The 24177-nt window shown below is 43.5% G+C and overlaps 1 protein-coding gene and 1 long non-coding RNA gene across 4 annotated transcripts in view; one reads left to right on the top strand and one right to left on the bottom strand.

Annotated features, from left to right (window-relative positions):
- Nucleotides 1-24177, bottom strand: part of LOC138148550 (uncharacterized) — a 107602-nt gene that overhangs the window by 83186 nt on the left and 239 nt on the right. The window lies entirely within an intron of this gene.
- On the top strand, nucleotides 20689-21777 carry LOC138148541 (glyceraldehyde-3-phosphate dehydrogenase-like). The gene has a single exon (XM_069071248.1). It carries the CDS (start codon nucleotides 20761-20763, stop codon nucleotides 21760-21762), a length of 1002 nt encoding a protein of 333 aa, XP_068927349.1. The 5' UTR covers nucleotides 20689-20760; the 3' UTR covers nucleotides 21763-21777.

Here is a 24177-nt window from a genome sequence, read left to right as displayed (position 1 = left end):
AAGGAAGGAAGGAAGGAAGGAAGGAAGGAAGGAAGGAAAGGAAAGGAAATTTTTGGTTTTATATTTATATAAAACACTCTAGCATCTTTGCCATGAAAACCCTGAATAGGGTCACAGAGTTGGACCCAACTGAACGACAACATATATTGATAACTGCATTTCAATATAATTGGTTTTCTTTGTGATACTACATATTTTGTTCTATACATTTAAAAACATAAATCTTTAAAGGTATCCATAACTTTTCCAGAGCACCAGAGGGACCCAGGGCACAAAAAAAAAAATACTCTGGTCTAGACTAAGACCACATAGGAGTAAATGGACGAACCAGGGATCCAACCCAGGTCCTCTGATTCCCAATGTCAGGCTTTTCTCACTACACTCAGCTCCCTGTGTGAGAAGCCATCTCTTTTCACCAAAAAAAAGAAAATGACAAATATTGGAGGGGCTTTGGGAAAACAGGCACATTCATGCACTGTTGGTGGAGCTGACATAGAGTGAAGCAAGAATTGGGAGGGCAATTTATCCAATAACAACAACACTGTAAAACAATAACAACAAAACTTGGAAAGATTTAAGCCCTCTGGTCAATGCAGTCGACCTGCTGCAATTCTGGAGGACTCACCATGCACCATGTTACCCACCTCCTGAAAAAGAAATGATATACTCAGAGTGCAGACTGAGACACACATTTTTAGACACGGTCAATGTGAAAATTTGTCTTCCTTGACCATACATATTTATTACAAGAGCTCCTTTTTTTTTTTTCAGTTGGGGACAAGGTGAGAAGGGGAAAAAATGCTTGCTAATTGGGGGAAAATTAAAGTTTAGAAGTCCTATCTTATAATCAATCACTAATTATTTATTTGCCACCAGCTACATGCCAGACACTATTCTAGGTTCTGCAGAAAGAAAAAAACCATGACCCTGTCTTGTGACTTTGAGAAATTCACTTAACCTCTTTGAGTCTCAGTTTCCTCATCTGCAAAATGAAAGATTTGGACTAGATTAACTTATTCTATGATCCTATGATCCATATTTTCTATTTCCCCCAGGGCTAAACACAGTGGCATATTTCCCCAAGGTGAAGGTTGGATTTATCTGGAAAAGCACTGGAATAAAAATCTGTATTCTTTATACAGTAAGAGCATAATCGGTGTTTGGAGAAATAGATTGCTGAGCTGCCATGGGACCCTTAAAGAACCATTTAGGGCCCAGACTCCAATATAATTCAACTAACTTTGACTTCATGTTTTCCAGTAGTGTTTCATCTTTTCGTGACCTCATTCAGGGCTTTCTTCGCAAAGATACTGGAGTGGTTTGCCATTTCATTCTCCAGTTCTTTTTATAGATGAGGAAACTGAGGCAAACAGGGTTAAGTGACTCGCACAGGATCACACAGTTAGGAAGTGTCTGAGGCTGGATTTGAACTCATGAAGTTGAGTCTTCCTGACTCCAGACCCAGTGCTCTATACACTGAACCATCTAGTTGCCCCAATAACATTAGGTACCTACCTCCTAAGTGTAACACACATCACAGGTGCTGGGGAAGATGTCAAAATCAACAAGTCCTGGTTTCTCCTAACATCTCTGCATGGGCAGGGACCTCAGAAGTCATTTAGTTCACCCAATATCTGAACCCTTTTTCAATGAGCTGAACTTCACAACCACTAGAGAGCAAAGGGGTTTCCCAAGACATGAGGACATGATCTTTGATGGTCAGATCTTTCCTCTTCTTTTCTCATCTTGGGCAGGTATGGTGCGGGAATACCTAGAAGGTGGAGTTAGGCACTCCCAGGTGACTGGGTAACCTAGCCTGTGCCCTGGGTTCTCCCAGTTGCACCTCAGACTGATATCACTGGGAGGAAGATGTAGGGGTCCTGAGTTTGTACGTGGACCCTGTCAAATGTCAGGGTGCCATCCATCTGTTCTCCAAGCAGAGTTCTGAACTGTGAGTCTTAGGAGTGGGAGACATTTCTATACTAATTCTTATCCTGCATTGTTGCTCTTCCTTGGTCCTTGCCTGACCCATGTGACATCTTCCTGGGCAGCATTCTTCATTACCCTTGATGGGTCTCACTTCTAGACACTCACAGAGGTCACCTCCTTTACTGGGACTCTGGATTCCTCCAGTCACTCCCGGAAGGTGAAAATAAGAGCCCACTGAATGAGTATGATTTGTCTACCAGATATCCCATATTCTCCCTGTTCCCAACCCCTGAGGAAGGAAAAAAAGATCCTGTCCCCATTAAATTGTAAGCTCCTTGAGGTCGGGGGCTATCTTTCTGTATGTTCAGCACTTAACCAAGTATCTGGAAGACACTTATTGACTGAGTGCCCCCAGAAACAGAATGGGAGAAACTGGCTTTTTGACTGCTTGGAATTTGTTCTATTATTTCACGATTGGGTATCCCAGCCCTTAGAATGCTTTGCACACTGTAGAATGCTGCTTGTCGTTCATTTTCAAAGAGGATCAGTGACATGACAGGGGATGTCTTGACTCATGCATGAATTGAATTGAGGCAAAGTTGCACAAATTCATCAGCTTCACTCTCTCTTTTGGAATCATCCAAGTCCAGTGGCAGGACAAAATTCAGGATGACCGGTGATGGCCCAGGATGCAGTGGATGACCTTGGCATCTTCAGTGTCTAACCAAGCTCAGCACTCTACAGTGTCTGCTTCCGCCATTTTCATGGCCATTGGGACACACTGTTCTCATCTGCCCATTCCACCAGGGGAAGTCTTCACACGCTGAGGGTAGACATCCCCCTAACTCATTAATGGGTTCGAGGTCTGTCAGTTACCCTTACCCTGGGTTTAACCTGTCTGCTCTGAGACAGTTTACCAGGCTGTGACCACTGCCATGTGTTACAGCTTCTTGGAACCACAGGGAGAGCTAAGTGAATCAGGTAGACACCAAGGGTAGATAAGCAGCCCTGACGAGGGCTTGGCAAGCCCTTATACAGAGGTGCTGGTCCTCCTGAACACCCCATACACCCCTAGGGAATTGGGAGGAGGCTTTCACAGTCAGAGCAGATAGAGCACTGGACTTGGAGTAAGGAAGGCTTGAATTCAAATACTGACTCAAACACTTACTTACTAGCTATGTGACCATATCAGGCTCCGTTTCCTCATTGGTAAAATAGGGATAATACTAGCCCCTGCCTGCTGTGAGGATCAAATGACACAAGTAGAAAGTGCTTTGAGAGCCTTAAGGTGTCATATTAATTAACCTTAACTGTTGTTATTAACCATTAGAAAGGGCTACACAGTCCTGGTTCTTGCCTTCTGGGAACATCTTATCTGACAGTGGCCACCTTCAACAAATTCATCCCTATCGGGAGCGATGCAGAAGGTCAGAGCTAGAAGGAGCCTGAGACCATCTGATCCCAGCCCCTGTTTATTCTAGTCAGATCTATATCCCCCAAATTGGAGGCTGGATTTAGAAGAACACTCAACCAAAAATCAGGAGGCACAGGTTTGAGTCTCAACCCTGACACCACGGTGCTGGAAGATTTTAGACAAATCTCTTCCTTTCAGTGGGCCTCTGTGCCCTCTTCTGTAAAATGTAAGGCTTAGACTAGCTCAGTGGCTCTTCACTCAGGGTCTGTGGTCTTTTAATTTTTTTTTAACAATATTTTGACCATAGCATGTCAGTATAATTGATTTCCTTTGTAAGCCTGTGTATCTCATTTTATGCAATTGAAGACATCATTTTGAGGATAATGGGCTTTACCAGACTGCCAAAGGGGTCCAGAAAAAAAAAGGGTTAAAGAACCCCCTGGACCAGATGATCTCTCAAGGGACCCCCAGATTAAACATTCTCCAAATGCATAATTTAATAACAGGCAATCATGGTTTTAGAACGGGAAGGGGCCTTAAAGACCATTTGGTCCAACTCCCTCATTTCACAGATTGGGAAGGAAGGACCAGAGAAGTTAAATACTTTCCCCAAATTTTCACAGGTAGTGAGTGGCCCAGCTGAGATCTGAGCTCAGATCTTCCTACTCCAAACCCAACACTCTTGACAGTCTGGGACACAATGAGTGAAACAGGACTCTTGCAGAAGGAAGAACTCAGCAGAGGAAAATAACTGAGGCTTTTGAAGAGGCCTGCAGGTTATGCAGGGAGTTGGGGATGGTAGCCCAAGGCCTTCTGTTTCAGGCCTAAGAAAACCAGGGAAAGTTTTAATGTCGCTAATTCCTTAAGACACCTCATTGAATGGTGTTAATAATTACATCTGCCCCTGGGGAGCTCTCCATGCCTGGGGAGGGGAGAATAAACCCCTTGGAGGGGGCGGGCTGGGCCCTAAAGGAGGCCTAATTTGTATTTTGTCAACAAAGACAGCCTAATCCTGCTTCTGAAGGACAACCTTAAGAGAGGCCTGCCTTTGTCCAAGAGGAGAGGGGGTGAAAAGAAAGGGGGGGGGGTGGAAGAGGAGGAAAGGATGTAGCAGAGTGAGGAAGGCCCGAGACTAAAGGGAGAGGGAGGGAAGCTGCCAAGCCCAAGGGATTTATGGCCAGAAAGCTCCTACCCCCTCTCTGTGCTGAGCCTGAGACCCTGGTAGCTTCCCCCACAGCTGTCTATTGTGAATGTAGAGATGGTAATCATTTCCCGGGAGGATGAGCTCCACTTAAAGCCGGGGCTGCCAAGGACCCTTGGGACACAGAACATGGAACAGCAGAGACGCTCCCATCATGGCAGTTTGATGTAGACCATAGCATGTAACGACCAGGAGAGACTAGAACACGGAACATCAGAGCCAGGAGGAAGGAAGGAAGCATTTATTAAGCACCTATTCTGTTCCAGGCACCGTGCTGAGCACTTTGGGACGCTGAGGGAGAACTAGCTCCTCTGGCACCTAACACTCACCTGTGCTCCAAGAAGCTGTAGCTTACCCAGCGGCCGCATCCCAGTAAACCATGTCAGCAGACGGGCTAAGCCAGGGTAAGCCGAAATGACAGGCCCCCAGCCTGTCTGTGAATTCGGGGAATGTCCACCCTAAGCACGTGAAGACTTCCCCTGGTGAAATGGAAGATGAGAACAATTTGTTCCAGTGACCACGAAGGCAGCTAAAGCAGGCCCTGTGGCCTGGTGGGACATCAAAGATGCCAAGGCCATCCTCTGCATCCTGGACCATCGCCAGCCCTCCTGACTTCCGTCCTACCACTGGACTTGGATGACTCTGCAAGGGAGAGTTTGTCCAGCTCCACCTCACTTAAACCAGATTCATGCAGGAGTCAAGACCTCGCCTCATCATCAGTCATTAGTCCTCTTTGAAAACTAAGGACAAACAACAGCTAAGCACTCTACAAATATTATATCATTTGATCCTCACAACAAGTAAGTCAGGTGCTCTGGTTATCTCCATTTTAGAGTTAAGGAAACTGAGACAGACAGCAGTGAAATGACTTGCCCAGGGCCACTCAACTAGTAAGAGTCTGAGGTTGCATTTGAACTCATGTCTTCCTGACTCCAAACTCAGTGCTCTATCCACTGTGCCTTTTTAGCCTTAGAACACAAGAACATGGAATATCAGAGGTAGAAAAACCCCCAGAGTGATATACACACCATCTAATTAGGGACTCTTATTTTGGGGTCTCTGGATAGATTCCAGGGGGCCAATGAGCTTACATTTTAAATATTTTGATGACTGTATTTGGATATAATTGGTTTCCTTCGTAATCCTACATATTTTATTTTACATATTAAAAAACATTATCCTGAGAAGGGTTCCCTTACGCTGCCAAAGGGGCCCATAACACAAAAAAAGGTTAAAGAAACCCTGATTTTATCATTCTTATTTTATGGAAGGGGATACTGAGTCACCGATAGGAAGGACTGAGGGTCCACCATGCAGATACTAGATACTAGGGATGCAAAAGAGTATAAGGGTCGCCCTCTCAAGGAGCTTATAAAGCATGGATTTCCAGGACACACCTTTGGGTCATCCTTTTTTTTCTCTCCTCCCTCCACTTGTTCAGCATCAGCAACTTCACTTTGCACCACATTGAACCACTCTGATCCTGGCTTATCCATTACCTAGACCAGAGGTGAGGAATCTGCAGCCTCAAGGGTGGCCTCCAGGCTGCAGGTTCCCCACCCCTGCAGCTAGACCAACCTGAATTTGACCAAAAGTCCCCTCTACAACATTCCCAAGAAGCCATCCAACCTTTATTTGAATTCCTCCAGTGTAATGGAAATGTAAATTTTAAAGATCTTCCCTGCCCCTAGGCTAATGTGCACCTGAAGCCTGGGGTGGGAGGCTTGTTTTTCAGTAGATACTTTTTGATTGGCCAGTGGGTCCAAAAGGTTGTTACATTCTCTGAGCCAGGAGAAGGCTATATAAGCCCTGATGTGTAGCTTTGTTTTGGGACTCACTTTGAGAAGTGTTCTGTGATTTGATCTGAATTCTGGGAAGCCGTTGTTGAGAGTCCCCCGGCTTTGAAAAACCCAGAATGTGGAAACCCAGATGTTGACTGGCTATGGATGTAATGGTCGGACAGTTTGGAAATCTGTCTACTTGATGTTTCTGTCTTGATAATTATGCCTGTATACTTTGAGGTTCAGGGTGCTGACCTTTTCTCCTGAACAAGGTAAACTATATATGTCTGACTGATTAAAGTAAGCTTGTTAACCCATTTTGAGTTGCTTTCCTTTAACAAAGCAGATCCAAGAACCTGTATTGGCGGCAAACCCTGAGGACGCCTGGGGTGCTTGCTGCTACATCCAGGGACAGGAAACTCACTAGCCTACATCATAGCCCATTCTCTTTTGGGATAGCTCTGACTCTTAGAGAATCTTTTTTCTTAATATCAAACCTAAATCTATCTGTCTGCAACATCCACCCACTGCTTCTGCTTTCTAGGCCAAGCAGAGCAAGGATAATCTTTCTCCAAACAACCAAAGGCAGTAATTATGCTCTTCTACAAGGTGAAATATGCCACATTTCTTCAATTGATGATCATATGACAGGAGAAGTAGGGCCTACCCAGAACGACGTTATGTATACCTGTAGAGAGTTTAAGAATCTTGAACTCCTATCTAACCACAAGGGCCTTAAATTCCTTTTATAGACCAGGACACACACAGGGTGACTCTAGAGGAGGGAAATTAAAGAAAACAGTAAGAAGAGAATAGATGATCCCAGAGATCCCTCACTGTCTTGGCAAAGAGAGCCAGTTTACATCAGTGTTATCTCCCCTTGTCCACGTGGTGAGATGAAGCCACTCTTCTGACAACCTCCCCTTGCCCCAATCAAGCCTCCTTTTTTTATTTTTTATTTTTTGCTTTTTGGAGGGCAATTGGGGTTAAGTGACTTGCCCAAGGTCACACGGCTAGTTTTTGTGTTAAGTGTCTGAGGTCAGATTTGAACTCAGGTCCTCCTGACTCCAGGGCTGGTGCTCTATTCACTGTGCCACCTAGCTGCCCCCTCAAGCCTCCTTTTTGACCATTCATCCAAGATATTTGTTGTCTCCTGTGTAGAGAGCTTTAGGCCTCCACAGCTGGACTTTGTAAAAGGCTACTTTTTCTTTTCAATCTTTGTTCTCCCTATTTCTGTCCATAACTGTGAGCAGATGAAGAAAAAGGTGGGGGAGGGGGGAGAGGAATTCATGCTCATCTGCTTCAAAATGAAATTACAGGACGGAGAAGGAGCTCCCCACTCCCTTTTACTGCACTCTGGAAAAGGGGAAAAGAGAAATGGGAAGATCAGCCTTAGAATCCATCAATGATAGCTGGCTCTCTTCTCAACTGCCAGTTTTACTAGCTTGCTTTTTTGGCACTGGTCCAAGAAGTGTGGCTGGTCCTCTTGGCCAAGCACTAGAAGAAGTTCCCTGTGTGGTATCAGTTACCTTTATCCAATAGCTCCTTCATCCTATCATGCTGTTTGAAGAACACCTCACACCTTGTTGGGTTGTAGAAAACTCCCTAACCACTTGCTGCATACCTCCTTTTCGCAAATAAAGTCATTGTTGTTTGTCCTTTGTTCTCAAAGATAACATCAGGAATATTACATTGGTTACATCAAGTCCTGAAACATGATGGGTCCTCCTGGAAGAGATCCTTACCTCTCCAAAGAATTTGATCTAACCATTCTTTTAGGAAAAACCGAGTGAATGAAAAATGTCTATTTCCCAGTTTATGATGTACCTTAAAAGGGATACCCTATGACACTAGAGATAGACAGACAGATACATCTGAGACAAACAATATAAACGGATAGTGACTTGGACCCAGAATTAAACACAAGAAAAATAGACTAAATTGCCTTTAGGAAAGTGCAAAATTTTAATGACCCAAAATTTTCCTCAGAATCAAAAAGATTCATCTTTTTTTATATAAACATTCTACTGTTATATATGATGATGAGTTATGAAACACTACAATCTCCAAGGAACTAATAAGTATCCCATAGAGATCCCTGGAAAGACACACTGCGGGTTCACGAACAGACTGCAATGGGGATGCATTCACTGAGATGCTATAGAGAATCTGAAGAATGTGAGTGGGAAAGGAGATGTACTGGTCTTGAGGGCTAACGAGGGGGCAGTGCTCCACTGTCCTCACAACATCAGGAGAAAGTGAGGAAGCCCCTCCCCCAACACGGGCTGAGCAGCCAAACAAAGAGAGAAGAGTAGACTGCCCCTCCAAGGACCAGACAAACTTATGAAATCGGAAATCCATTTCAAGAGGTGAGTACGTGCTAGGCATTCAAAGACAAAACCAAAAAGTTCCTGCCTTCAAGGAACTTTTCTTGTTCTACTGGCAGAATATAACACTTAAACAGAGAACTACATATATGACAGGTGTATGCTCATGATAATTCTATAATAATGTAATTATGATGACTATATTATATTATAATGCTGCTGATGTATTATAGCATAAGGATTTGATGAGAAAGAGAGCACTAACAATCAGGGGATTAGGAAAAGCCTCTCCAAAGAGGTGGTAAGTCAGACCTTGAAGGAAGCTAGGTCTTGACTTTGGGTACCTGGTCCTATTGGAGGATAGCGAATATACACAGAAAGCTATAGTACATGACGTTATAGGATGCAAAATGCTATATGAAGCCAAGGAGGGAGGTCAGTAGGGTGGAGTGGGGGTGGGGGTGGAGGAGGAAAAGATCAGAGAAGGCGTCTCAGGAGGAGATGGCATTTGAGTCCATCTTTACAGGATAAGTAGGAATTCAGAGACGAAAGGCAAGGGAGGCTTAGGGAACAGTACTTGGGCCAAGCTAGGGTCAGCAAAAAAAGGGACCAAGGACCTTAGAGGCTTGCCTCCCCAACCCCCATCCTCCTCTACAGATTCCAAACCTTCCCAGGAGACCCAACCCCAGAGAAAACAGAAGGGAGAGGGGGACAGAAAAGAGAAAGTGTCCCATTGGATTTGTCATGGCTGAGCGAGTTAGGAGAGAAGAGACACCCGGCGCCTGAAATCTCCTCTTCAAGGGCCTGCGGCTGGAACTGAAGCTAATTAGGGACTCCAGTCCAATCGGATTTGGTCCCTGTGCAGGGGCAGGAAGTTTCTGAAGGGCCCTCATGTGGAAGAGGGATTAGATTTGTTCTATGTGGCTCCAGAGGGGAGGACTAGGAGCAAGAGAGGCAGTCCCAGGGAGACAGTTCACTGCATATTAGGAAGAATTTCCCAATAAGCTGAGTTATCCAACAATGCAAAGAGCTAACTCAGGAGACAGTCAACTCCCCCATCCCACTCCCTTTACCCCACCCTCCCAGTCCCCCACCCCCACCTCAATTGGAAACATGCAAGCAAAGGCAGAAGGAGACCCTCTATCAGGGAGACTTCTACCTAGAAGGAAAGGCTGGACAATTTTCTCTGAGGGCCCTTTTGCCTCCAAGATTTCAGGATTTAGTGGCCAAAACACTATGACAGAAAACTCTTTCATTTTTTTCCCAGTCCCTGAGACCCAGTACCAGGCAAGTGATTGAGGAGGTCAAGAAGAGGTCTATCAAGGCTTTGATGGAAATAGAGGATCCTTGTAACCTACTAGGATGAGTCTCTGCCCCTCTAGGAGAATGCCTGGTCCACCCCTCTGATACCACATCATAGACTCTAGCCTGTGATTCGCCCCTTAGTAAGACAGAAACGAAATGGAAAGATGTAGTTGGAGCTCCCTGGACTGGTTAAGTATAACCAAACCAATATGTGAGATGGGTTCAGATTATGATGCTGACACTTCCTATCTTTTTATCCTTGTAATCCCTTCATCTCTCTTCTTTAGGCCTCAGTTTTTTTATTATATAAGTAATATATAAGGTAAAATAAGGTGAGTTGGAGTTTATGATTTATAAGATCTCTCTGGCTTTAAAATTCTATGATACTATAAGGGACTTGAACTACCAATTCATCTGCCAGGGGAGGGGGGAGCTTCTCTCTGATAAAAGCCAAGCAGCTAAGAAAGTCATGACTTGCCTTAAATGAGAAGCAGATTCCAGTTTGACGTCTGAAAAACTCCCTAACAGTTCAAAAGTGATTTGGGAGATAATGAGCTCCCCATCACTGGGGGGTCTTCAGATGGAGGCTGGGAGATCACTTGCCAAGGATGTTGCAACGAAGATCATTGGTCAGATATTAGAGGTATCTCCTGACGTGCTTCCCAGCTCCTAGACTGGGAAACAACCACAACAACAAACACCCAGAACCCCAACTGGCAGGTCCAATCCCAAATGGGCGAGGTGCTTCAAGAGAAGAGCCAACATTCTCCAGACTGGACTGGTGGGAACAGAAAGTTCTCAGACTCAGGGGGGAATGGAGATAGAGAATGGACCAGGGAGTGTCTGAAGGATAGCATAAGTCAGAAGATTCAAGTTAACTCAAGGCAGAAAATATTTATTAAGGCATAATACTAGGCTCTGGATACAAAGACAAAATAAATAGTCCTATAGGCCACCTCTTCATATGAAACCTGAGTGCAGGAGGAGAGAAGGGAGAAAATGTCTGAGTAAGTTAAGATCAGAAAGAGGAAAGAAAATGAAGCTCTAAGCAAAAATGAAAATGGGGGAAAGAAGTACCATGGGAGATTTGAGGAGAGAGGCAAGAAGTTTGGAATATCCAGTATGGAGCTGGAAATGTGAATCAATTAGGGAGGACTAGAATGATTGCCTTGCTTCCGTGAGGATCCAACTGAGAGTAGATAACACAGAGTTGTAATAACTCCATCAGCAAGGTTTTTGGTCTCCTCCAATTTGTTCACAGAATCAGAAAAGGAGCTAAGGAGGTAGACAGTAAAAATAATCCAGGGCTGAGATTTGGCCACGAGTGACCAGAGATAGGACAAGGGGGTAAGGGATTTGAAATTAAAAGATATTGTAGAGTTGAATTGATTTACCAAAGGATTGAGATGGGGAAGGGAGGAGAGTATATCCAAGGCAGGGGTGATGATCTAAGAAAAGAAATGAGATTAAAAATGAAAGGGAGGTGACAGTGGAATCAAGAAAAGGGTTAAGGATTGTAAGGCAGGAAAAAAAGATGGAATGATAAAAGATTATGATCAGAAAAATGAATTTCAGAGTTCATAAACATGTAAGTGGAACACTTTGTTCTTGTTGAATTGTTGATTTTCTGGCAATGGCAAGGTCAAGGGTATGACCATCTATCTCTGTGCAGCTGAGGGGGAGGGGAGGAGTAGGACATATGAACTGAAGAGACTGGGGAACTAAGAACTTAGAATATTTGAGGAGATACTAGTAGGGAAAGTCGAAGTCCCCTAATATGAGGGTAGGAGTAAGAGTGGATAAAAAGACCGTATGCCAGGAACCAAATTCACTGAAGGAAGAAAATGGAGTGGGGGCTGATGAATAATGATGACCAGGATCTCGATCAAGCCACAAATTTGTGTCACATGAACCTTCAAAAAGGAGAGGTTGGTGATTTACGGTAGTAGAGAGAGATGAGAAATGGCAGTGAAGAGGAAAACTCTGGGTTCATACAGCCCAGATTCAACCTTGGGAGCTTCTCTCACCAATCACTCTCTTTGGCTTGTTGTGAAGATCGAATGAGATAATGATTATAATGTGATTATAAAATCCAATGAGATAATGAGTATACAGTGTTTATGCAGTGCTTGGCAGAGAGTAGGTGCCTAATAAATACTTGTTCCCTCCACCATCACTTTTGGCTTGTGCCCCTTCTCCTTTAACTTCCTCCCCACCCAACCCCAGAACAGCTATCCACAACAAAAGGGAAGGGGGCCTCAGCTACCATGAAAGCACTCAGGTTCACAAAACACTGAAGAGAGAACAAGCTTTATTTAACCCAACAGCAATAGAAAATGAATGAATGAATGAACAAACAAATAAATAAATAAAAGTTTAAAAATAAATAAATGGGGGCGGCTAGGTGGCACAGTGAGTAAGAGCGCCAGCCCCGGAGTCGGGTTCTGGCTTACGATACTTAACACCCACACAAAAAAACTGGCCATGTAACCTTGGGCAAGTTGCTTAACCTCAATTGCTTTTTAATAAATAAATAAATGAAAGATTCAAGACCATAAATTGTCAAAATGACTCTCTGCTGAGTCCTACTTTACAAAGACCTATATAGTTCTCCAAACTTATAGTATATTCTACTCCAGTTTACTCCTCCACATTATGTCTCTGTCTCTTACTTCTTTGGGGGCAGTGGAGGTGACAAAGCAGATAGAGTGCCAGACCTGGGAAGAGGAAGACTCATCTTCCTGAGTTGAAATCTAGCCTTATAAACTGACTAGCTGTGCGACCCTGGCCAAGTCACTTAACCCCATTTGCCTTGGTTTCCTCATTTGAGGAAACGAGCTGAAGAAGGAAATGGCAAACCACTCCATTATCTCTGCCAAGAAAACCCCAAAAGGGGTCACAAAAAAAAAAATTGGTCACAAAAGAAAAAACCTCAACAACAGCAACTCTTACTTCTTAGGAATTCCTGTTTGATCCAGAAACTTCTCCCTTTGTCCAGGGCCATAGAGTATGGCACAGAAATCTCTTTTTGATGCTCTTCCCCCTTGTCTGGTTCTCATCCTGGATGCAGGGGCAGTCTCCCTTTCCTCGGTGTTTCCCTGCTCTAAATTTTCCCAATCTCTAGCCTCCAGTTCCCTTTTAAAGGTCATGCCCCTGGGGCACATGAAGTAGTGAATCATCAGTCTTCTACTATCAATTATCCATGGGATATAAATGGGCAACAGATACCCAGGGCAAGGTGAAATTAGCATCAATGTAGTGTCAAAGGGATAACCAATACCTTTTCAAAGAATTAACCCAGCCTAAGGAATTTCACACCTAGTTAAGTAGAGTAGGCAATATTCCACAAGCTCCTCACCAGTGGGATAAAGATCTAGGCTAATCTCATACACACCCACTCTGTCAAGCTCACCAGCCCACTGCTCACCCTTTGGAAACCTTCACTCCTACAGAAAAGTGAACCATTACTGACAGTAAGTAGTAAGCCAGAACTCCTGGGCAACAGGAGCCTTGATGGGGTGGGTGCAGCCAAATTCCCACATTTCTCAATAAATAAATCAGGCTGAGTGTCTCTCCAGATCCTGCTGGGCAGAGCTTGTAAGATTTATAGATAAGCAGCCAGACCTCAAGGACTTGACACAGAACATAGGATCATAGGAATTAGAGTTGACCCCTGGAGACCTTAGGAATCATCTAGTCCGACAGGTTCATTCTATTGCTGAATATACTGCAGCCCAGAAAGTGGGACTGAACTCCTCAAGGTCAGCAAGTGCATTAGAAAACTGATCTTAGGATTCCCAATCCACTAACTACACCGAGCTGTCTGTCCTCTTCAATTCAATTTAATAAGCAGTTATTAAGCAATTATGATGTTCAAAACTCTGTGCCTACCAGCAGCGATTCACAAAAATTGGGACTGCTACTACCTGCTACTAACTACTAATTAGCCACATGGTACAGTGGCCAGAGTACCTGGCTTGTAGCCCAGAAGACCTGAGTTCATATCCAGCCTCAGACAGTTACTAAATGTGACCCTGGGCAAGTCACTTAACTCTGCCTCAGTTTCCTCATCTGTAAAATGAGATTAAAAAGGAGAGGGCCAACCATTCCAATATCTTTGCCAAGGAAATGCCAAAAGGAGACCCTGAATAAATCACTTAACCTCCTAGTTCTGACATTCTATGATTCTTTAATTCTGAGTTTACGATCTCCTTGGCTCCTCATTCCTAGATATCCAGAAGGCAGCCCTCCCAAAGTATCCAGGCTCTCCGAAGGATGTCACTGAGCCCTTCTGGTCTTCGGTCCTGGAGGATCAAGAATTTTCTTTTTCTTTTTTCTTTAAAAGCAAAGGTCCAAAGAACCCAGGCCTAGAAGCAGTTATGTGGACTTTTCTAAGTGATCTGAACCTGTCAGAAAAGACTGAGGAGAAATATTCTGTTGGCTTTGCAAGGGGGGAAGGGTGGGGAAAAGTCTAAAAGTCCTTTTCTTGTTTTCTCTGGAGACCAAGCCCCACTTCCTAATCTCAAACGGGGCCCCACCCTGATTAGGTTATATTGTTCCGCTTCCAGGAAACCCCAGCCCCAAAGCTCCCTCCTGGAAACAGTGAGCTCACAGGGGCCTAGAGGGTTCCCACAGGCTGGGGCGAGCAGGCCCCTTCAAAGGTTCCTGCCTTGCTGAAGTGTCCCCAAGCTCTAGACCTGGTATCAGAAGACTTGGCCTTGAGCCGCAGACTATAGGATTTACCAGCTGTGTGACCATGGGCAAAATCATCTTCTGAGTCCCAGGATCTTTGTATGTCCAGTGGACTCTTGCACTCCATCTCATTCTTTCCAGGGAAGCTGGAGGAGGGTGGGGGGAGAACTTTGTGACCCACTGTACAAAAATGAGCCATTTACTAGTGCCGTTTGTAGGATTCTAGAGATGAAAAGGACCTACTGATCACATAACCCATCAATAATGAACTGAAAGATATCTCAGAGGCCTTCAATCCACTCTCCTCATTTTACAGACAAGGAAACTGAGGCCAACGAGGTAAAGGGATTTGCCCAAGATCACCCAGATAGTATGGCACATGGCTGGGCTTCAACCCAGGGTTCTTTCCACTGCCCCATGATGCCCCTGTATTCTCACCTGCCTAGGATGCCCTCTCTCCTCCACTTCCTTTCGACAAATTCTCCCAATTTTTCTCAGTCCTCCCAGGTCTTCCTTTCTGGATCAGCCCAGGTTGCCCTGGTCTTTCCTTCCTCTGAGCTTCTCCAGGCTTTTGGTATGAGAACCCTTCATTGGGCACTTAATCATTCATGGCCTTGTAATGCCCCTTCTACTCTTGTCTCAAAGAATTTAGTCAACAATCATTTAACTTTGACTTTATACCAGGCACCACTGTGCTAAGCTTTGGGGATACAAAGAATGACAAGAGACTGGCCGTGCCCTCCAGGAGCTTGCATTTGATGGGGGAGACAACTTAAAAAAAAACTAAGCAGGTACATAAAGAAGTAGTAGCTGACAAGGTCAGGAAAAGCAACTCCAGAGCTTTCACTGGTAGGAGGCTTGTCTCCCAATGGGACTTGAGCCTCCCAAAGTGTGGTGTACAGACAGAGACTCCTAGAGTGTTACATCTAAAAGGAATTTTACATTTAAATTTTAAAATTAAATTTAAATTTAAAAAGGAATGTTACAACTAAATGGAATCTTTAAGACCATTTGTAAGTTCTTAACCTGGGGTTCCTGTATAGATTCCAGAGGGTCTGTGAACTTGGATGGACCAAAAAATTATATCTTGATGTCCATATTTTTGTAATCCTATGAATTTTATTTTATGTACTTGAAAACATGATTCTGAGAAGAGGTTCCTAGGCTTCAGTAGAGTGCCAGAGGGGCCCAGCATACACACACACACACACACACACACACACCCCTAGTCTAGACCATTCCTCTAATTCTTCTCATTTTACAGGGGCTGCTAGGTGGCCTCAGCACATAGCTGGGCCTGGAGTCAGGAAGACCCATCCAGTATTTTTGCCAAGAAAACCCCAAATGGGGTCACAAAGAGTCACACAGGACTGGAAAACAACTCAACAACAACAATAATGTCAAGAATTCTTGAAAGACCTTTATAAAATAAGATGAAGAACTTGGGTGGGGGAAGAACTAGAAAAAGTATATACACATGACCTCTGAATGTATAAAAAGAGAAGAATCATGGGATCCTATATCTAAAGCTTGAAGGGCTCTTGGAGGCTATGTAGTCCAACTATTTTACAAATAAGGAAACTAAGGCCCAGAGAGGGCAGGAAGCTTACCTAATGTTACACAGGTAATACAGAGGCTAGGTTCAAACCCAGGTTCTCGGACATTAAGCCCAGTACACTTTGGGGTAATGAATAACGGACAAAGAATTCTAATGCAAATTTAAAGGTAATGACAACAGTCATCATGACATTGTATATGTTTAAAGCAATTTATTTAAATGTACATCACCGCAAAGTGTGCTTAACTAATTGTATAGATGCTTAACATTAAGTTGATTAATAATATGTCTATGAGCCTATTTCCTTAGTGGAAGGAATTCCCAATGTAAAAACTCCCACTGCCCCTGACTATGCAGATCAACCACACACCTGTTGAAAGTCGACTAGGGCAAGTCACTTGCCCAATAATCACATTGCTAATATGTTATCAGAAGCAGGCCTTAACCTCAACTTTTCCTGAACTCGAGGCTAACCCTCTATTCACTCTGTCAAGCTACATACTTAGATACAGTAAGTTACAATAAGCTATCCTTATTAAGTTTATAGCCTAAGTTGTATCCTTATTAATTTAATAATAAGGATAGGAGCTAGATCTGTGATTTCATGGAGAGATGGAACTCCCAGGTGAAGAAACTCCGTTTACCAATGCCAGCTGCCACTCGCTCTTCATCTTACAGAATGTCCTAGAGCACCAAGAAGTCTGTGAGAGAGTCCCACACACAGCAAGGATGTAAAGCCAGGGTTTACTGGTTTCAGAGCCAGGCTTTTATCCACTCTTCCTCACTGCCTCTCATGTTTATAGTAAAATAATAAAAAACATGAACAAAGCCACACAAAGCTAGGTGGTGTATGAGAGAGAACTAAGCCTCAGGTCTTCCTAACCTTAAGGCCATCATCTCTCACCAACTTCAAAAACTACATTTATCCTTCAGCCCAGATAAGTGATCATAAGAGTCTAACTTTCTTCTTTGAGGGGGTTTTTAAGGGAGAAGGCCTGTCTTCCTTATTCCCCCTTTTGTGGGAAGGTCCAAACTATTTACTTGTGATTGTTTCACTCTGACCTCCCTAGCTTGGCTGAATAGAGTATCAGGGACTGAGCTGGGCATCCTCAGAGCCAAGATTCAGTCCAGAAGAGGAGATATGGTCCTTTCCTGTAACTTTCTTCAATAACACTAGGAGCCAGCTGGACTCCCCAGGGATGCCAAGGCCTGAAGTCTTGATTCTGCTCTAACCAGCTTCCCCAAAAACAGAGGGAGCTGCTGGTTTTTTTGATCCCAGGAAATAACCTTATTTTAGTGGAGAACCAATCTAGTGCATCGGAAAGAAAATTTGGGAAGCCTTGGTTCTATTTCCAATTCATCCTCTCAATATTTATGAAACCCTAAGTAAATCATACCTTCTTTTGGTTTTCCCATCATAAAATGAGAATGCCTCCTTGACAACACTGTTGTAGGGTTAGAGTTATAAGAAGGTTTTTAAACTCCTTTATCACACATTAACTCACATCGAGCCAGCAACCCTTACTAAAAACCACCAGATCTTCTATGGGTAGGCACAGCTGCCTCCCCATCTTGTGCATGTGCAATTGATTCTCCAAATCCAAGGAAAGACTTTCTTTACATCTATCTCTATTCAATTTAACTTGAAAGATTTCCATTTGAAAAAGAAATGATGGGAACCTTGGACATGACCTCTCCATCTTAAAAATTCATGATAGAGAAGGGAGAAGAAAGCCAGGCACAGTTTAACCTTCGCCCTAGATTTTCAGAAAGCAAATTTCAAAGAGTTGATAGAAAAGATACATAGGGGCTCACGGACTAAAATTCTACAAGATAACTCAGCACAGAAGGGATGGGGAGCTCAGAAAAGATATTCTAACAACACCAAGACTAATGATTCCAATGAAGATGAAAAGAGAAAGCTGTCAAAATCAATTGATGTAAGCTCTACTGAGGAACTCATCATCCAACTTAAATTTTTTAAACATAGAGTTAGAAGATGGATGGAAGGGAAAAGAATAGAGGAAGGATAAAAAAAATGGCCCAGTTTGTCAGGAGCAGGATAACTCAAGATGAGCTGGCAATGGCTAGAAATAACCCCCAAAGGGGATCTTCTTTTCCAGCTCATTTGTGGGGAGGAGAAAGAACAAAGAAGAGACAGAAGGATGTCTCTGGTAAGAAAGACAATGGTACTAAATAACAGAAAGAAGGCAGAACTACTCAATTTTTTACTTTGATTCTGTTTTCTCTTCTAAGAAGAGTGATCCACGGAGTATAAAAGGGAAAAATAAAAATGGTTAGAAGGGATTTGAAAGTCAAGAAAAGGAAGGTGGGAAGATAGCACCTATGTGCCCTTAGTTAATTAAAGTCATCTGGACCTAGACAAACTCCATCTAAGGATTCTGAAAGAACTAGCAAATGGGATTGTTGAGAGGCTCTCAGGGTTCTTTGAAAGGTCACAGAGCATGAGCAGCAATATGTCTGAAGGTAGGAGCTTACCTATTCTCTGACAGGCACTATGCTAAGTGCTTTACTGTTATTGTCATATTGGAGCCTAGTATGTCTCTGAGGTCAGTATTTGAGTTCTAAGTGTTGCTAATTCCAGGCTCAGGGCTAGATGCACTGCACCATGCCCCAGTTTTCAAAGAGAAGAAGAGGAAGTCTGCAGAGCATGGGCTAATGAAAGTGATTCCAAGGAGCCAGTTAGGTGGCCCAGTGGATAGAGCATAGCCCTGGTGTCAGGAGGGCCCGGATTCAAATACAGCCTCAGATACTTATTTAGCTGCATGACCCTGGGCATGTCACTTAACCCCAATTGCCTGAAAGAAAGCAACTTCAATTCTTGACAAATGTCTAAATCATATTTTTAAAGACATGACTGGTGAGCATTTAAAAGAGGAATTGGCGATTGTTATGACCAGCAAGAACAGGTCACAACAAACTAAGTTCGTTTCCTTTTTGCCAGGCTGATGTTGTAGACAAGGGGTTCTGAGATTAAAGCAAAGCATTCCACAAAGCCTCTCACGCTATCCCCTTGTGAATGGGCTGAAGGAATGTGAGCTAGCTGACCTTGTTTTGCTCCGTATTGTTGCTGAGGACATAGAGGAAGTCATAGGTGACATTCTTATCAAATTTGCAGCTGGTATAAAATTGGGAGGGATCAGAAATTCTATGACAAGGTAAAAATTAAAATTAAAAATTAAAATAAAAAAAATAAAAGTTCTCAGCAGGCTAGAATATTGGGACAAATAGAATAAAATGAAATTTAATAGGCATATGTGTAAAGTCCTTCACTTGGGACCAAAGAATCAGCTTCATAATTATTAAACATAGGGAGGCATGATTGACAACAATATATCTAAAAAAGATCTGGGTGTCTGAGATAAACATGGTCAGCAATGCAACTGGGTGGTCTTTATTAGTAGACTAAGATCCTTGAGGAAGGGACTGGCTCGCTTTCACAATGCCTAGTATGGGGTTGTTGTCGTTGTTGTTGAGTTATTATTCTGACTCTGGAATTTTCTTGGCAAAAATACTAGAAGGGTTTGCTATTTTCTCCTCACTTTACAGATGAGGAACTAAGGCAAACAGGGTTAAGTGACTTGCCCACACAGCTAGTTAAGTGTCTGAGACTGGATTTGAACTCATGATTCCAGGGTCAGTGCTCTATCCACCATACCATCTAGCTTCCCATAGCATGGGGTAGCCCTGATAAATGTTTGATGATTGATAGATGTCAGTCAGAGAGGCTAATGCCATTTTAGCCTTTGTCAAGAGGGGTGTTATATACAGGATTGATAATACTGCAAAGGAATTGATAATTTTGCTATCCTGTAGAAGAATGAGGACTTATGCAGAGAAGACAGGGGATACTATCCCAGAAGCCTGAGCATGGCCTGAGGGAATTGCTATTCAGGGTTGCACTGGCTTAGGAGTGTCACAAAATGGAATTATTTCCCAGCTGCATGAGACATGGAAAAATAATCTACTCCAGTCTCATGTCCAGCACAAACAGCTGTACATTTACCATCTAAAGCTCTTCCAGGACAAAGTCTCCGTGCCCTCTCTGGGTCACTAATTCTTTATCCCTTTGATGGTTAGGAAATATTTCCTTATCCCCAATTACAATCTCTCCTGGTTTCATTTCAAGCAATCTCCAAAAACACAACAATAACAGCAGTAAAAAAAAAAAAAAAAAGATCAGCATCCCCCTCATGCAAACTCTCCAAATAGCTGAAAAAAGAGTCATGGGACCAATCTTGAACCTGAGTCAGTCCCAATTTCTTTAATCTTTCTCATCTAACTTATTTAAATTGTAATGTTGATTTGTTTTTTCTGGACAGCACATTTTAATTAGGAATGGGTGATAGATGCACAAAATAAGCATCAATAGAGCATTATTTAAATGCTCAGAAGAAAACAAGCAAACAAACCAAAAAGGGGCAAGGGGGACACAAACAAACACAGCATTTTTAAAACTATATATTTGGGTTTCGGCTTTTCTCCTAGCTTGGTGCCAGGTTCTGCTGCTTAAGTCGCATCCCTGAAACAAGATGGTGAAGGTTGGAGTCAATGGATTTGGCCGTATTGGGCGCCTGGTGACCAGGGCTACATTCACTTCAGGCAGAGTAGACATTGTGGCCATCAATGACCCCTTCATTGACCTCAACTACATGGTTTATATGTTTCAATATGATTCCACTCATGGCAAATTCAAGGGCACTGTCAAGGCTGAGAATGGGAAGCTGGTGATCAATGGAAAAGCCATTACCATCTTCCAGGAACGGGATCCCACCAATATTAAATGGGGAGATGCTGGAGCCGAGTATGTTGTAGAGTCCACTGGAGTCTTTACCACCATGGAAAAGGCTGGGGCTCACTTGAAGGGTGGAGCCAAGAGGGTCATCATCTCTGCCCCTTCTGCTGATGCCCCAATGTTCGTGATGGGAGTGAACCATGAGAAATATGATAATTCCCTTAAGATTGTCAGTAATGCTTCCTGTACCACCAACTGCTTGGCCCCCTTGGCCAAGGTCATTCATGACAACTTTGGCATTGTGGAAGGACTCATGACTACAGTCCATGCCATTACTGCTACCCAGAAGACAGTAGATGGCCCCTCTGGTAAGCTGTGGCGTGATGGGCATGGTGCTGCCCAAAACATCATCCCTGCTTCCACTGGTGCTGCTAAGGCTGTAGGCAAGTTTATTCCTGAGCTGAATGGGAAGCTCACAGGCATGGCCTTCCATGTTCCTACTCCCAATGTATCTGTTGTGGATCTGACCTGCCACCTGGAGAAACCTGCCAAATATGATGATATCAAGAAAGTGGTGAAGCAAGCATCAGAGGGACCCTTGAAGGGCATCTGGGGCTACACAGAGGACCAGGTTGTATCCTGTGACTTCAACAGCAACACTCACTCTTCTACCTTTGACGCTGGTGCTGGTATTGCCCTCAATGACCATTTTGTCAAGCTCACTTCCTGGTATGACAATGAGTATGGTTATAGCAACCGTGTAGTAGACCTCATGGTCAACATGGCCTCCAAGGAGTAAAGTGGAAAGCCATGGATCTTCATCTCCAGCCAAAAAAGAGGAAATCCACCACTGGGGAGCCCACATTCCTAACCTGTGTTCCTATACTAGGGATCCCATGTTCCATTCACATCCTTGTTCCAAAGCACCCCTGTAGTCGGGGGAAGAAGCCTAGAGTCCTGTATTGTGTACCATCAATAAAGTCAACATATTCAGTGCAAAAAAAAAAACTATATATTTGGGGGTGGGAAGAGAAGTAGATTGAAGGGGAAGTTAATTTATCTCCTTCCGAACCATTTGATGCAATCCCAGAAAGCAAGTGGTAGGTAACAGAGATAAAGAACAATTAATAGGCTAAAATGCAGTATAAAATTGAACCTGACCTATTTTTGTTTGCTTTGTGAAGTGTAACAGAGCTGACCCTGATCAAATTAGAAGGGTAGCTGTCAATTGACTTTCCGCAAGATTGGCCACACCCCTTTAAAACAGGAAGAACGATAGCAGAAGAGGTGCATCAAGACTGGGGGTGTGGCCCCTGAACCCGTATCAGCCAGCAGCTGTGGGGAGGTGGGGAGGAGGAGAAAGATATTTTACCTTTTCGCTTCTACATCAGGCATGGCATCTTGCATCAGAGGTACCCAACCAGTAAAGAGACTCCACATCCAGGCAAAAGACATAGACACTGAGATTGGGATGGGGTGGGCAGAGGAAGTACCCTCAAGACTCTGACAGCAGAGAAGAGAGCTAAATACGGATTCAAGAGAAAACTAGCCCTGACTGTCAAGAATTAAGCTGGAGAGAAGAGCAAACCCAGTGAGTGGATCCAATTAAGTGATCTGCATTCAAATATGACCTCAGACACTTGCTAACTGTGGGACCTTGGTCAAGTCACTTAACCTCCATTTGCTTCAGTTTCCTCATCTGTAAAATGGGGATAAGAATAGCCCCTACCTTGCAGGGTTGTTGTGAGGATCCGATGTGATACTAACTGTAAAACTCTTACACGATGCCTGACACATAGTAGGCATTACATACTATTATCGTGCACTACCAGAGGTATGAATTGCCTTGGACATGGGTTTCCTATGCATGTGCCTCATTACCAGTATATTAAGTTTATGCTCTACCTTCCCATGGATTCTATGTGCATTTGAGAGAAAGCGTCCCTCAGGTCAATGGTGGGGATATCTTTGTAACTATTATTCTTACTATATTATCTTAATCAGTGCCTTTGCTTTTAGCTAATTGTATCTATTGGCTGACTATTAAAGGTTAGCTGCCCTGTGGTGGCTCATGAGTAGTTTTAGATAAACAGTCCCACAGTATACCTTTGAACCAAAGATAGTAGTCAACCCCCTGGAGACCCAGCCAGCAAACCTGTGAATGCTGAGCTGAAGAGACCAGACAGGGAACTACAAATACTATATCAAATTTAGCATTTACATGTATACCTAAAAAAACTTATATTTGATAAAAACTCAGCTTCTTATTCAACCCTTTTTGTTTTTTCTTGTATGTAAAAATGCATGTTAGTTTAAAATTCCTAAGTTCTTAATAAAATATGAAAAATTAATCAAAAAACAGTTACACTCCCTTATGTTGACATAGCACATGAATTTGCATTTTCCATTCAAGAATTCCCCTTCATTCAGTCATCCCCTTATTATGCTTCATCTTGGCCTACAGAATGAAAAGATCAGCACCATAAGCTACCTGATCTGGGAATGGACTTGTGAGTGGTCTAAATCAACTCTGTCATTTTACAAGGGAAGAAACTGAGACTTGTCAAGCCCTTAAACTCAGGTCCTCTGTCTCAAGGTCCAGAGTTCTTCCCACCTCAGAGGACTGCCAGGGACAGACCACTGTCTGAGGACCAGCTTAGCTGTGGGTGGAGAGCCCCATGACCAGAAGCTCCAGCCGCTAAGTGGAGACTTATCTCCAGCCTCAGCTGCTCATCAGATCATGTGCCAAGGCACAGATGAGCTGCAATGGGCTTCAGTGAAGGGAGTACCCCCATGGATGAACCTTGGGACTTTTGAATTATGAAGTATTTTGTTTATAAAGTGCATTCTTGCGTATTAGAGCTTCATAAAAACCATGATCCTCATTTTTCTAGGAGGAAGGCTCAGCCCAAACACTACATCCTAGCAAGGCCTTTCGGCATCCCCTCAGCTGGCAGTGGCTCACCTCATCCATATTACTTAGTAAATATATCTTTTTATCAATTTCCCATATCCTTGTTCCCCCTAGTAGGTGGAATGTAAGCTTCTAGAGGGGAAGAACTATTTCATAATGTCTATATATCCTGACCATCTAACACAGTTCTTGGCACATAGTGGGTGTTAAATGAATATTGAAGGAAGGAAGGAAGGAAGGAAGGAAGGAAGGAAGGAAGGAAGGAAGGAAGGAAGGAAGGAAGGAAGGAAGGAAGGAAGG

Source organism: Petaurus breviceps, unplaced genomic scaffold, assembly GCF_028583685.1.
Source record: "Petaurus breviceps papuanus isolate PSGF00001 unplaced genomic scaffold, PetGlider_PUasm1.0 140, whole genome shotgun sequence".
NCBI lineage: Eukaryota > Metazoa > Chordata > Mammalia > Diprotodontia > Petauridae > Petaurus > Petaurus breviceps.
The sequence above is the reverse complement of the archived record's forward strand: the minus strand, read 5'-3'. Positions and strand labels throughout refer to the sequence as shown.

What these genes read in the sequence shown, in the direction of transcription:
- LOC138148541 (XM_069071248.1), top strand. Translation starts at nt 20,761, where the DNA reads ATGGTGAAGGTTGGAGTCAATGGATTTGGCCGTATTGGGCGCCTGGTG.